Below are 13,879 nucleotides of genomic sequence, written 5' to 3' on the forward strand. Positions count from 1 at the left end.
TAAAAAATTGGGAAGGTGTACATTAAATCAAAATAATCATTTAAAGCTTTTTTTATTTTTAAATGGTGATTCCCACTCTTTTCTCCATACTATGAAGAGATCTAGGAATTCTTTAGAGAACAAGAATCCACATTCTTTAGAAACTCATTTCACTGTTAACTATCTTTCTTATATGGAACTTTTTGGTCTCTTGATAAAACAAATAAGCTTCATACACATATGGGCATAAACATTAACCTTTCTTCCTCTTAAGTAAATAACCATATGCATTTCTAATACACCTTTTTATAAGCCATTCATTATTATAATTCTTTTTCGGTGGAATTACATTTTCCTTATCTTCCCTTTAAAGCATATTGCTCCTAAAGAGGCACTCTGCAACACGGACTACTTGTTGATCAGGCTTTCAGGTCAATAAGTCAAGGGTAGTCACTAAGTACATATTTGGGGTAGAACATTATACATTATTCCCACAGTTGTGGGAAGGCATAAAAGAAAATGAGGTCATATGATGTACTGCTTTCAAGGTGCTTCTAATACAGCCTGTCCCAAAAGGCTGAGAAGTACCAACCCATGACACTTGGTGTTACTAAGAGTTTGGAGATACCTCAGTATAAACGGGAGGCCAACAGAAGGGAACATCGCCAGTATTAAGTGAATGTGTTCATTCTGCATAGGCAGAAATGAGTAGTGAAGACTTCCCAAGAGAAGGAATTGCTTAAAAAATAGAGGTAGACTAGCAAGCGTGTTTCAGGTTCAGTGATGATATTGCAAAGGCTCAGAGATGAGAGAGAACAAATTGGGCGTAGTGTATAAAAAAAAACATGAAAGCGTCCAAGTTAGAGGCCAGGGAGACTGAGTTCGCCTTTTGCTAGGCTTCTCTAAGCATGACCTTTGAATGTGTCAACATTTCCTTATCTAGTCCATTTTGCAAATCCTGAAAATGTAGAGAAGCTTAGGTTTGGGCCTTCAGGGGACTGTGTTTACAGTATACTAACTTTATCTGCTTTTAATTTCTAACAGTCTAGGAACATATGCATCCTTACATGGAAGAATCTATTGCAAGCCTCACTTCAATCAACTTTTTAAATCTAAAGGCAACTATGATGAAGGCTTTGGACATAAGCCTCATAAGGATCTATGGGCAAGCAGAAATGAAACTGAAGAGTCTTTGGAGAGACCAGCACAGCCTTCATATTCAACTGAGGGTCTCCAGAACCCTGGAGTAGAGGATGCCCCCATTGCTAAAGTGGGTGTATTGACTGCTAGCATGGAAGCCAAGGCCACATCTCAGCCAGAAAAGGAAGACAGACCCGCTGAAACAAAGAAGTTGAGGATTGCTTGGCCACCTCCAGCTGAACTTGGTAGTTCAGTAAGTACTTCAGAGGGAGGGATCAAAATGATAAAGCCTAAGTGGCCTCCTGAGGACGAGATAAGCAAGCCAGATGCTGCAGATGATGTGGATCTGGATTTGAGAAAGCTAAGAAGATCATCTTCCCTGAAAGAAAGAAGTCGCCCATTCACAGTAGCGGCATCATTCCGAGCCACAAGTGTCAGAACCCCAAGAGCCGCAGCTCTGCCTCTTAGGAGAGACTGCAGTGTGTCAGAAGAGAGTGAGAAACTTGAAGGAGGAACAGTGACAGAGAAAAAGCAAATCAAGAGAGGCAGAGTCAAGGAGAATGGTAGCGTGAAGAGAGCCGACAGAGAGAACAAAGAACCTACAGAAGAGAGAACGAAGAGCAGGACAAGTCCTGAGACAGAGGAAGGGGAGGATCACTTTGTAGAGAATGGCCAGGTGGGGGAAGATCCATGTGAAGATGGAAACACAGAACGGCAGGCTCGGAGTTCTTCCAGCACCAAGGGGAACATACCCATCAAGGAAGTGGCAACATCTCAGAAATCCCAGGATGTGACCTTCTGGGAAGAAGAGATAGAAGAGCTTTCGGTGGAAGAGCAGATAAAGAGGAATCGTTACTATGATGATGATGAGGAGGAAGATGATGAAGATGAAAAGCAGATTAGCTTTTAACTAGAAATTTTGCAGAGGTGCTGGGCCTTACATTGATAGTATTAGCAAATAGCTGCCATCCATGAAGGTTTTTTAAACTACATAACAAAAGATGCCTTAGAAATAGAAGTAAATTTGGCATAAAAATACAGTGGATGGCAATTACCATCCCAAACAGTACCTCTGTTTAAATTAGGATTGTTCTGCTTTAAATAAACCCCATATCGCTACCCAAACAAAAATAAGTGCAAAGAGATCTTATTACTTAAATCCTTTGATTTTAGGCAAAGATAAGATGCATTAAGAACTTTTGAAGTCTTTTGTATTCAAGGACAAAAATTACACTAAGTGATTCTCTTCAAGATTTTCTTGTGTTCCCCCAAAAAACAGGGTTGCAGCCAGATTTCAATGACACACTTGTTACCACTACAAACACTACAGGAACTAGGGACCAATTCAGAAGGAACTTATTGGCCTAATAATTATGACTGAATGCACTTTAGTATAAAGGGCACAAGTAGTTTATTTTCTAATGAAAACAAATCTAATTGCTTTGTATTCATCCAGGCAATCAAAATTTTAATCTCTTTAATAATAAACTCTCATTTTCTTCTTTAAATCGGTATAAAAAATGTACTGTTTTGCATCCTCCAAGCCACATCTTGTAATGAAATTGTTAGGGTGTAACACCAGCAATCTTTGCAGAGTATCTTTGGCGGGAACTGATATTCATCCTTAGGCAAAAGTGATAGAGGTCTAGCTGTCACTCAAAAAATATACAGCATTTGCCAAGGAGTTTGACATCTTTGCAAGAAACTGTTCAGTGCCCTCTTTTTTTACTATTCACATTCCCTGTGATTCTCCTAAAGTGACAACATTTTGAGACTTTAAAAACATTCACCTGAGACTTCATTTTTAATACTTAATTAGCTCTGAAATGGATGACTTATGTTAAAGACAATATCCCCAGTGTAAAACCAGACCAGCTGTTGGCCTTTTTATTGGAACTGGTTCCTAGAGTTATTTCTGAATATTTCAAATGTGATTACACGTATTTTGCGTAATTTATATTCTAGCTTGGGTAAGGGGGAGGGTTTAAACTATAGGCTCTTTTGTACTGTATCTTTAGAAATTTAGTTCAGCTTATATTTTTTAGAGATGTAAAATATTCTGCTGTCTTAACAGCATTGCTCATAATGAAACATTTTTATCCAATAAAGCTTTCCATTTACACTTTAAATTTTGCTCCTTGTCTTTTTTTTTCTTTTCCATTGTTATGATCTCCTAAATCATTCTTCTGCCTAGAGTTGTCAAAGAAAAGGCAAAAATGGAATCTTGAGTAACTCTAATGATGTGGTATCGTCCAACCAGCAGATGGTGGTAATGGGCTGCTTATGAATGTTAGCCAGCTTTGACACTGCATTTTCTATTTGGTTCTTGGGAACAGAGTCAACAATCCAGTGCTCTTTTTTTTTTGGCCTTGGACTTAGAAATGTTCTCTAAATTGTCCCGTGCATGTTGGGTCCTTTGTAATGCCCCATCACTCTTTGCAAAGGCCTTGGTAATAGTACATTCCACAGCTTGGAAAGAAACAGTAAGTCCCAGGGCTGAAGCTCAGTCTTTGAGCTCAACAGAATTGTATTCCTGATTCTCCTCCCTCCCCCCAGTATAGACTATTTCTAAATCTCAGTAGCCCTTCCTTGCTCACATTTTTTAAAGCCTCCAGCCTAACTACCCTAGTATTAGCCATGACCTACTGTGTATTATAACTTGGTAAAGAAAATCAAAAGTGAGGATTGTGTTCACAAACCATCATCCCCAAATGTTCATGAAATATTTCCTACTCATATCAGTAAATCCTAGAGAGATGGGACCATCAGAGGCCACCTAGTCTAACTTCTTCCCCAATTCATCAAGAATCTATAAAACCCTAGATATGTGATCTTCTGACCTCTGTGTGAAACAGTCCGAGGATGGGAAACTCACATTTCATTGTCTCTCCTGAAGTAATCTGTAAGCCTTAAAGCATTATGTACATGATTGCTATTATGCTCAAATGGCAGCCCATTCCATTGTGATGTGAATGTGTTAGAGGAATTTCTTGTATTGAACTGGACTCTGACTCCTAACTTCTACTTGCTCACTGATGCCATTTCTTCTTCCCTGCTTTTTGCCTTACACACACACACACACACACACACACACACACAATTTGGTAGAAATCGTAAAACTAACTTTTGGAAAATTCATCTGACATCTTACTAGCTGTTCCCCTCTTGCCCAGAATGCTCTTCTTCAGTTCTGCCTCTTCATTTCCCTGGTATCCTGTAAGATTCAGCACTAATTATTCCCACCCTCAGCAAAAGGCCTTTTTCAGTCTTCCTGAGTGTTATGAGACTTATCTCCTTTTTATTTTGCATATATAGATCCTAGTTTGTGCTTTGTCTCCCCCATTGGAATATGGAGTCCTTGAGGCCAGAGAGCCAAGCTCTTGTCTTTCTTTGGGTCCCCAATGCTTAGCACTTGCCTGGCATACACAATAGGCACTTAGTAAATGCTTGAAGACAGCATGGTATGTATACACAGAAAATAGCTGCTTTATTCAACAGAAAACAACTCTGGGCATATTTGAGGCGGGGGGGGGGGGGGGACAACTGAACAGAACTTATTTCTATCTCCCCTGAAATTTGGTCAACAATAGCAATCTTGAATTGTTTCAGTCTTGGGATCAGAGACTTCATGCCAATGAAGTGAGAGAGTCTCCAGCTCATTACTGATGTCAGCTGTGCTGCTAAGGTGAAAATTTTTCCTAGTCAGATCAATTCCTTTTATCCAAAAGGAAGACAATGTCAACAAAACTGGTCATTTATGGAAAGCTGTGTGTTTCCCAAGAATTACAATGTGATCTCTTTAACACAGAGGGTGGAGAGTGTTAAAGAGCTTGAGGTAGTCAGGATTGTGTCTTCAGATCCTAGAGAGGCAATAGTTTGCACTGAAAAAACCCTCAAAGTAGCTATCAGCAACATGAGGGTTTGAACCTCATACTTGGTGATGTGTCTAGAAACAGGTTGCTTGGCCATTCGGAGCCTCTGATTTCTCACTTAACGTCAATATAAAACTTTTTACATTCTATCCTCTGAGGTAAATTAAGGCACTTTATAAATGATCTATTACTACAGGCAAAGTTAGCTTTTTCTCTGAGGGTATTTTGAGACCAATGTGCCACAGGACAAGAGATAGGATTTGCTCCCTTTTTTGAATTATTTTTAGAATACTGAGTACTTTTAGCCTTGCTTCTCTAGATTTGAGAGAAAACAGCCTTAGCTAAAGTTCTCTTGGCTAAAATGACTTCTCCTTCTCCAATACACTCAGTACGAGGTGTGTACATGCTTTAGTTGGTTATAAAGTTACCTTATCTCCCCTTTCGAAAGGGATACAGATGTAGTTCTTTCCATCTTCTTTCAGATCAAACTAGTCAGCTTCTTGTGGTAATTAACCTTGTAAGTGGTGATAGTTAGGTGTTTTATTAAACAGGTATAAAGTTCCCAGGGCAGAAGGCACTCCCAGGGCCCAGGATTCTCAACCTTTGTTCACCGTCAGGTTGGGAGCTTAGCCAGTTGCAGGTGTCATTTCCTCCTCTCCCTCTGCCTGGTTCATCTTTTAAGTATATGTTCTAGACCCAATATCATTTTAAACATCATCTGTTGCTCCATTCTTAATCTTTTGGGCTACTCTGTTTTTCCCCAATTCATTCTGATTTCATTCAGAAAGCATTTATAAGTGGCTCAGTGGGTAGAGCGCCAAGCCTAGGGACAGGATATATTGGGCTCAAATCTGGCAAGTCATGTAACCCTCATTACCTAGTCCTTGCCTCTTTTGCCTTGGAACCAATACTTAGTATTGATTCTAAGACAGGAGGTAAAGTTGTAGGAATCTTCTTGTTCAGTTTCATTCATGGCCAAGTCTTCATGACCTCATTTGGGATTTTCTTGGCAAAGATGCTGGAGGGGTTTGCCATTTCTTTCTCCAGCTCATTTTATGGATGAGGAAACTGAGGCAAACAGGGTTACACAGCTAGGCAGTGGTCAGATTTTGAATTATTTCTGACTCCAAACTGGGTACTCTTATCCACTGTGCCATCAAGAATTCTCTTTGGAGAGAAAAATCTAAAAGTGAGATAGTCCCTGCCCTCAAGGAGATCACACATTCTGAAGGGGATGCAACATAGTTCAGAGACAAATAATTTAGAATAAATATACACAATAAATCCACACTAATTCCTGAGGAAAGAGGCACGAACAACTGGCTCGAGGTTCCCCTCAAGATGATCATTTGAGAAATCCGTCAGTCTTCTATAGCTCTTAGAAAGGTGTGTCTAAGAACAGTAGGTACCCCACCCCCCAAGTATGTGACACCTTCTAGCACAAGGGAAAATGGACTCAAGCATAGAGAGCCCTTGTTGCACATTAGGAACTCAATACCTATGAGCAGCTAGGTGGAACAATGAATAGAGTATTGGTCCTGAAGTTGAGAAGACCAGAGTTAAAATCTGGCTTCAGACACTTTACTAGCTGTAGGACACAGAGCAAATTACTTAAATTTGATCATCTCTTTATGTTATCTATCCCCTGGTCTCCCGCATAGTTCTAAGTCCTGCCTCTATCAAATATTTCTGAGTGGATGTCCCAAAAGCCATGACTAGAAATCATCTCAAATCAAGTTAGCTACCAATTTGATCTCTACTTCGGCCTCTCTACCGGAACAGGCTCTACCCTACTTCCGGTCTGCACTATAACACCCAGATACCTGAAATGGACTTCCTGGCCTCTAGCCTCTTCCCCATTCCAACCCAGCCTTCACCCAATTACCTAAGGGGATTTTCCTAAAGCCAAGTAAGACTCTTTGGAGGATAAATGTATAACCCTGAGAACCAGCCATGCTGGCCCATTTGAGGCCGCAGGACTAGCTGCCGTCCCTTCTCCAGGCCCTCCGAGCCTGAAATGTACTCTCTACTCACCTCTGCTTCTTGGAAACACTATTTTCCTTTATTGACCACCCAGCTCGAGTTTGACTTTTTCTTCAGGAAGCCTTTCCTGGTCTACCCCATTGCTAGGGAACTCTAAACGTCATCTTCCTTCTATATATGTAATTGGGGCAATTAACTGGCACAGTACGGGATCTGGAGGCAGGAAGACCCATCTTCCAGTTTGTATCTAGAAGCTCAGACACTTTCTAACTGTGTGACCCTGGGCAAGTCACTTCACCCTGGTGGGCTCCGGTTCCTCATCTGTAAAATTTGTTGGAGAAGGAAACGGCAAACCATCCACAAAAGGGGTCAGGAAGAGTGGGATCCACCTTAACAAGAAGTATATATGTGAACATGCATCTAGTCACTTATATGCGCTCCCTAGGCTTAGCTTGTGGTTGTTGACCGGCATTCATTTCTGCAAATGTAATCCCTCCCAGGCTTAGCACCTTCTATCGCAGCAGGTAAGGGTTAGGGGAATTTGGAATCCAGGACTCTCTTCTGCCCCGTCTGGAACGCGCCCCCCCGCCCCGCCCCCAAGGGCGCCCAGGTGTCGGAAGATCAGCGGGCCTCACAGGGAAGAATCCAGTCCCTGCTACGGGGAGAGAAAAAAACTACTTCCCTCCTCCAGTTTTCCGGCGGAGTCAGCGCTCCCGAAAGCTCGAGTGGGAGGCGCAATGACCTCTAGAGCCAGCACGGCCAAGGCCAGGGCGGAGAAGGGAGAAGGCCGGAACGCAGAATTAAGGAGTGTGCAGGCCCAGGGCCGAGAGCCCAGGATCTGAGGGGAGAGGCCCCGGAGGTTAGAAGAAAAGTAGGGCCCAGAAGAACTAGCCCGCAGTAACGCGAGGCAGAGGAGGCGTGGCTGCAAGGAGGGGGCGGGGACCAATCTGTACGTGGAGGAACTGAGACGAAGGAGGCTGGGCTCCTGGGAAGGCGGGGCTTCGAGGAAGGAAACAAGGGGGCGCGGTCGGGCCTGGGGACCAGGGAAGGAGCCCACGAGGGGGCGCACCAGAACCATGTGAGCGCGCGCGCGCTGAGGCCAGGCCGGCGGAGGCGGGGCGGGCAGAGCGGAGCGGAGCGGAGCGGAGCTGGAGGCATGGCCCAGGAGGGAGAGCCCAGCCCTCGGGGCGGGCCAGGCCCGGAAGGGGGCGGCTCCCCAACCGGGCCCCGCCTGGTGGCCGCCTACCCGCTAGTTCGGTTGGCTCCGAAGGCGGCTGCAGCCGCGGGGCGGGGGTAAGATGGCGACAGCGGTGGTGACCGGGGCTCTGGGCCTGCTGTGGGACTGGATATGGAGCGAGCGCTTCTGGCTACCCCAGAACGTGAGCTGGGCCGACCTGGAGGGGCCAGGCGTCAGCAGCTACCCGCGGGCCCGCCACGTACTCTCAGCCTTTCCGCTAGCAGCCGGCATCTTCTCCTTGCGCCTACTCTTCGAGCGGTGAGAGGCGGCGCCCGCTGGGGAAGGAAGACGAGGGAGCCGCCGGGCTAGGGGCCCCTAGGGAGCGGGGCGCGGGGCGTCCCCGGGGACCGAAGGGGAGGGGGCGCGGGCGGCTTCATGGGGAAGAAAGACCGCGAGGAGCACGCGGGGCAACTGCTGGGGAACGAAGGGGAAGGGGATGCCCGGGGCGGGGCAACCCGAGAGAGGGGGACCTGAGGCGACCAGGGGCCCCGTAGGGAGGGAGCACGCGGAGGACCCTGTGAAGAAGGAAGGCAGTGAGGAGCCCTCGGGGCGCCTGCGGGAGCGGCCGCCAAGAGCCGTGGGGGGGGGGGGAGAGGGCGAAGGGGGCTCGGGGGCCCCGCGGCTCCCGCACGTGGTTTTCTGAGGATGCTGGTTGGGCAAGGGCGGCCACTGGTCGGGCCGGAGCGCAAGGACCCCCAGAGGACCTCTCTGGATATGGTGGAGCTTGAGGCCGCTCCAGCTCCCACAGGGCGGTGCTGACAGCCCGAGTTGCTGGGAGGAGAACGGGGAGAGTGAGTGGGGAGGGGCCCGCCCTGGCCCATTGAGTAGTGTTCCAGTGAACTTGGAGTTGGCTTTTGAAATCTGCACACCTAGTGCATAGACTGCTCTAAGCTCATCCTCGCCTTGTGCTTGAACCCATCATCCCAGGTTTCTGTGTTTGGAATTGGTTGGTCCGAAGGGCAGACGCCCCCAGGTGCTGCAGGACCCCAAGGACAGCAAACCTCAGCCCCGATATGCTTGGGAAAGTAGACAAGAGATAGGGCCAAATGCCAACCCTCACTTGGAAAGTTGTGGGTGTCTTGGGAAGCCTAGGGCCCCTTACCCGTCATCATCCATCCACCCATAAGTCATCTGCAGCCCAGGGAGTATTTATTGTTCTTGCTGCACTTAGGAAGAGGGAGGTATCTCCTCTGGGATGGAGAAATGTATGTATCTGTTGAAGGAACTCCCACTCAGCTGCTCTCTGGAGGCTTGGATGTTTGCTCTTACTATCATGGGATGCCCTTTGGCAATGGCTTATTTTTCACCAGTGAGAGCCTTTGGGCAGTGCTGGGCCAGCTCATTTATGAAAGGCTTATTTCGCCGAAATCAATGGTATACAGCATGTGCTAGGAAAACAACATCCCTTCCCTCGAAGCTCTTACACTTGAGTAGGGGAAATGGCAACTGCGAATCCCAGCAGCTAAGCTGCCTTGAATGAAAACAGGTGAGAAGAAAAGAGAGACCCAAGATCTAATGTCTTCTCCCCATCACTGGGAGTCATCTTATTGTTTGCTTTCCATTTAAACACCACCCCTTGGAGCAGGTGCTCTTTCAAGGCCTCTGGGATTCTCAGAGGTAGCCTGTTGTGCCTCGGGGGAAGTCCAAAACCCAACTGAAGCCCACAAAAGGTTCACCAAATCTGCAGAAAGGGGAGAATCCAGATGCACAGATTGAAAGACTGTGCGGGTTCGTGAGGTGCTTGTGGTGTATAAAGCAGGGGAAAGTATGCTCCAGGAGGAAAGAAGATGTGCTTTTAGCTGAGGATTGTGGGCATTCGCCAGGGGACCGATTTCCTGGTCGGGGTGTTGAGAAGCCGCTGCTTGCTTGTAAACCACCTCTGCTTGTTGCTCTTCTTCCTGGACAGCAGGGACTCTCTTGGGTTTGTGTCCTCAGCAAAGTGCTTTGCGCCCAGGAAGCGCTGAGTCAATGCTTTTTGGGTCGAACTGTCCGGTCAGCGGTGTCAAACTGAAACAGAAAGGAGGCACGAGACTGTGCCCCAGGATCCCTCGAGGCAGCGCACCTATTAACATTGTCTCCTCTGAAGCTCCTGCAGGGCCATAAGATGCTACATTGTAGCAGAAGCTCAGGAGCTTCTCTAGCTAAAGGAGCCTTTCTGAGCGTTGCTGCGGAGCTGTGCAGTTTGGAATGAAGTTTCATTAACGTTCAGGTTTTTAAAGGGGTTCCGCCCTGGGTGGAGGGATACTAACGACTGGGCTGCTTCTCGGGCCCATTGATGGTCCTGCTGCTCCTTTCCGCGTCGGGACCTGCTCTACAAGTGGCTGGATGACCCCTTTCTCCTGAAGAAGGGATCCGAGCTCCTCCTCCTTTGGGGGCTGCAGGGAAGATGAGCCAGAGGGGGTCCGTGTACCCAGAGGCTTTAGGCTGAGGAGCTGCCCTCTCCTCCAAGGGACAGAGGGAAAGGATGAGTGACGTGGTGCTTAGAGCCCTTGGCTGGCTGAGTCCCGGCTCTGTTACTGACTGCTCGGCCGGCCGGCCGCTTCTAAGGCCTCATTCCACCCGGCTTGCCCCTTCTTGTGAGCGCAGGGGCCTAGCAGGCACTCAGGGGAATGAATGGGGAGGGCGTGGCCCTTGGCCCCGGGCTCCTGGCCCGCCGGGCTATAGAGGAGTGAAATCCTGTTCTTGGCTCAGCTCCTTTGAACTCTGAGGGCATTGGGGCGCTTTCTTTCCTTTCGGGAAGCCTGGCTTACACTAAACAGTATTTTGCGCTTTAGGAAGGCCCCTCCTCGCCATGGGTCAGTGAGTGAGTTAATACAAGTCAAAATATTCCCAGCTTCCATCCCGATGTCTAAAGTGACCCCAGCAAATAAACGGCCCCGTCAGGATTCCGACTAGGAAGGGGGAACATTTTCTAGAAGGAACTTGGAGGGGACGAGATTGGTTTTCCCTCCAGTGATTTCTCTCCCTTCTGGCTTGTTCATCGGCCTCCCTGGGACCCCCTCGGGCCTGAGTTCAGGCTCAGGGGGGAGTTAGCCCTGCTGGATGATTGGAGATTCTGTGGTGCCGGCTGCAGGCGTGGAGCCCGCAGGGGGAAATGGCTTGCTGAGTGGCCCTGGAGATGGGGTTGCAGCTGTCACTGCTCTTCCTGTTCCTGCTCCGTTGGCCCAGAGCAGCCTCTCTCCCCCGGAGCCTCTTCCTCAATCCTCCAGGTGACTGACTGGCTGCGGAGAAGCCTGCAGGAGGGGCTGAGCCTCCCGTCCTCCCTGCTGGGTGACTCTGGGCAGTCCCTTGATCCCTGGCTTCTCTCTGCTTCCCGCCCGAGGGTGCCTGCCTCTGGCTGCTGCCTCCCCAGGGCCCTGCCTTGTAGGAGCTAACCTTCTTTGAGTTGTAAATGGCTGGAGGGCCAGATTGGAGGCGCCAGTCACATGGCTGGAGGCCTTATCTGGAAGGGCGTGCTCCCTGCCTCCACTCCTCTCTGCTCTGGCTCTCCCCAGCACACTTCCCCATCGCTCTGTGCTGAGCTGCCCTAGAGGCTCCCGGTGGGCTTGGAGCCTGGGCCCCTTTATTGATACTGTGTAGCCAGAGCCAGACTGGGAATCCTCTGCGGGAAACTTCGGACGGTGGCCGGGGGAGCCTGGACTAGTGGGATATGGGCGGGAGGGTCCAGGGGGCTGCTCAGACGTTCCCTCCTTTTCACCAATCTTGGTGGAAGGGGAAAAGGGAGTCAGCCAGTAACTTGGAGTCACCCCCAGCTCTCTGAGGCAGATGGGGGAGGTAAGTGACTTGCCCAGGGTCACACAGCTGGGAAGGACCTGAGGCCAGATTTGAGCCCAGGACTGTCTCCAGGCCTTGTTCTCATTCCACCGAGCCACCTCACTGCCCCCAGCAATACCTAACAAAAAGTCACTCTTCCCAGCAGTGTACCTCTGTTTTCTTGAGATTAAGTAGACTCTTTATGACCCCATTTGGGCTTTTCGTAGCAAAGATGCTGGAGTGGTTGGCCATTTCCTTTCCCAGCTCATTTTTCAGATGAGGAAACAGCCCAGCTGAGTGAAGTGACTTGCCCAGGGACAAGTTCCTGAGGTCAGATTTGAACTCAGAAGATGGCCCCAGATTCAGCATTCCCTGCTTAGAAAATGATAACCTCCAGCCTTTCTGTGCATTGGCCATTAAGGCTCTGCCATGGTCTGTATAACCTCGGGCTGGGATTAGGTTTCAGGAGACAAAGCAGAGACCTGCAGTGTGCAGGGTGTGATCTCTTAGCGGCTTCTGGTTGCAGAAAGGCGGGGCTCCTCGCCCTGCTCTTGTCTTTGCAGTGAGATGAAGGAAGGCCCCAGTAAAGGGTTTCTAGTAAACCCAAGTAACAGAAGAGATCGGGAAGCCCTGGCCTGTTTAGTGACGTCCACAAATGGAAGAAGCTGCCGCCCTGCCGCTTTGGTTGCCTGCCATCTGTCCACAGGCACATCTTAAGCTGACCGAGCGTGCTCCTCCTTTCTGAGCGCGCTCCTCCTTTCTGAGCGCGCGCGCTCTTCTTTGAGCTCTTCACGGATGCTCCTCAGAAAGTGGGCTGCCACTGCTCTCGTGTACATTTCCTCCCTGCTTGTTTATTTCCCTCTGCAGCCCTCCCGCTCCTCATCCCTGGTGCTCCATTCATTTAGCCCGTGCGGCCACTTCCAGCGCGTTACTGCCCTGAAACGGCAGTCCAGGAACACTTTGAGGCCCGTCCGCTCTGTCCCCCTCCCCGCTGGCACTCCTGGCTGGAGGAGCCCCTGGGGAGCTGGGGCGGCAGCCTTCTGTTTTCTTCGAGGGAGGAGCAGAGTTTTCTTTGAAGACTTGCCCGCCTCGGGGACTTTGAATCCATCCAGCCATTTCTAAGGACTTCCTTGACTTTACCTCAGGTGCTGCTGCAAGTTCGATTCTAGTTTATTGCAGGGAAATAACCTGGGCACACTATGGGGTGGGGGGGGCAACCCCAGGGAATGCAGGAGGCCCAGAAACCCAGAAGCAGGACTTGGAAATCACGGGGCTGTGGCAGAGCAAAGACCCTTCAGGGCTGGTCTAGAACCCCGAGCCCGGCTCTTTCACTGCTCGCACTAGCCCCGCTGTGGGCGCCCTGCCTACTGCCACGGAATCTTATGGTGCTTTTCTCTGCCACAAAACCACCGGGTAGGGTGACCCGACCGTCTGCTCCGTGTCCCTGCTGCCCAGAAGTTTCTTCCTTGGGGGTGGTTGAGGAATCGTCGTCTCCCTCCTCCCTCAGAGCGAAAAGGCTCCATCGAGGGAGCGAGCGGGCCATCAGCCCTGTCCTCTGTTCTGCGTCCACACTCGCCTCTTCTGCTAAAATTTCGGAGGGACTCCATTGCTGGTAGAAGAAAAACTCCCTTCTCTGGCCGGGTGTATTGGAGCCTCCCGGGAACCTGGCTGCCCCCAGGTGCCCCTCCAGCCTGCAAATGATGCTCTCCCCGGCCTCCCGACGGCTCCTCGCCTGCCTGGCACGCGGAGCCCTAAAGGCTGGTTTTCCTTTTGTCCGGTGGAGCCCGGCCTTGGCGAGCTCTCGGCCGCTGGCCCTCGGAGGCCCTCACCCTGGCGCTCTCGGTGCGGATCCCGCGCCGGCATCCCACCTGCAGCAATTCTCCGGTTGGTGCCAGTTTACGGTATTCTTGGGAAG

At 49.3% G+C, this 13,879-nt stretch overlaps 2 protein-coding genes across 6 annotated transcripts in view; both read left to right on the forward strand.

The window, feature by feature from the left end:
• Positions 1-3,248, forward strand: part of LIMA1 (LIM domain and actin binding 1) — a 104,514-nt gene extending 101,266 nt beyond the window's left edge. For all 4 annotated transcript variants that reach the window (XM_056798262.1, XM_056798263.1, XM_056798260.1 and 1 more), the window contains one exon: positions 1,024-3,248. In XM_056798262.1, coding sequence (XP_056654240.1) covers positions 1,024-2,029 — 1,006 coding nt within the window. In that variant the 3' untranslated portion in view covers positions 2,030-3,248. The remainder of the gene's footprint in view (positions 1-1,023) is intronic.
• Positions 3,249-8,099: 4,851 nt separating this feature from the next.
• The window catches only part of CERS5 (ceramide synthase 5), a 29,587-nt gene continuing 23,807 nt past the window's right edge, over positions 8,100-13,879 (forward strand). For both annotated transcript variants that reach the window (XR_008912065.1, XM_056798271.1), the window contains exon 1: positions 8,100-8,469. Coding sequence is in view for 1 of the 2 variants with exons in the window: in XM_056798271.1 (XP_056654249.1) it covers positions 8,273-8,469 (197 nt within the window). In the remaining variant the exon portion in view is untranslated. The remainder of the gene's footprint in view (positions 8,470-13,879) is intronic.

This window comes from Monodelphis domestica, chromosome 5 (genome assembly GCF_027887165.1).
Source record: "Monodelphis domestica isolate mMonDom1 chromosome 5, mMonDom1.pri, whole genome shotgun sequence".
NCBI lineage: Eukaryota > Metazoa > Chordata > Mammalia > Didelphimorphia > Didelphidae > Monodelphis > Monodelphis domestica.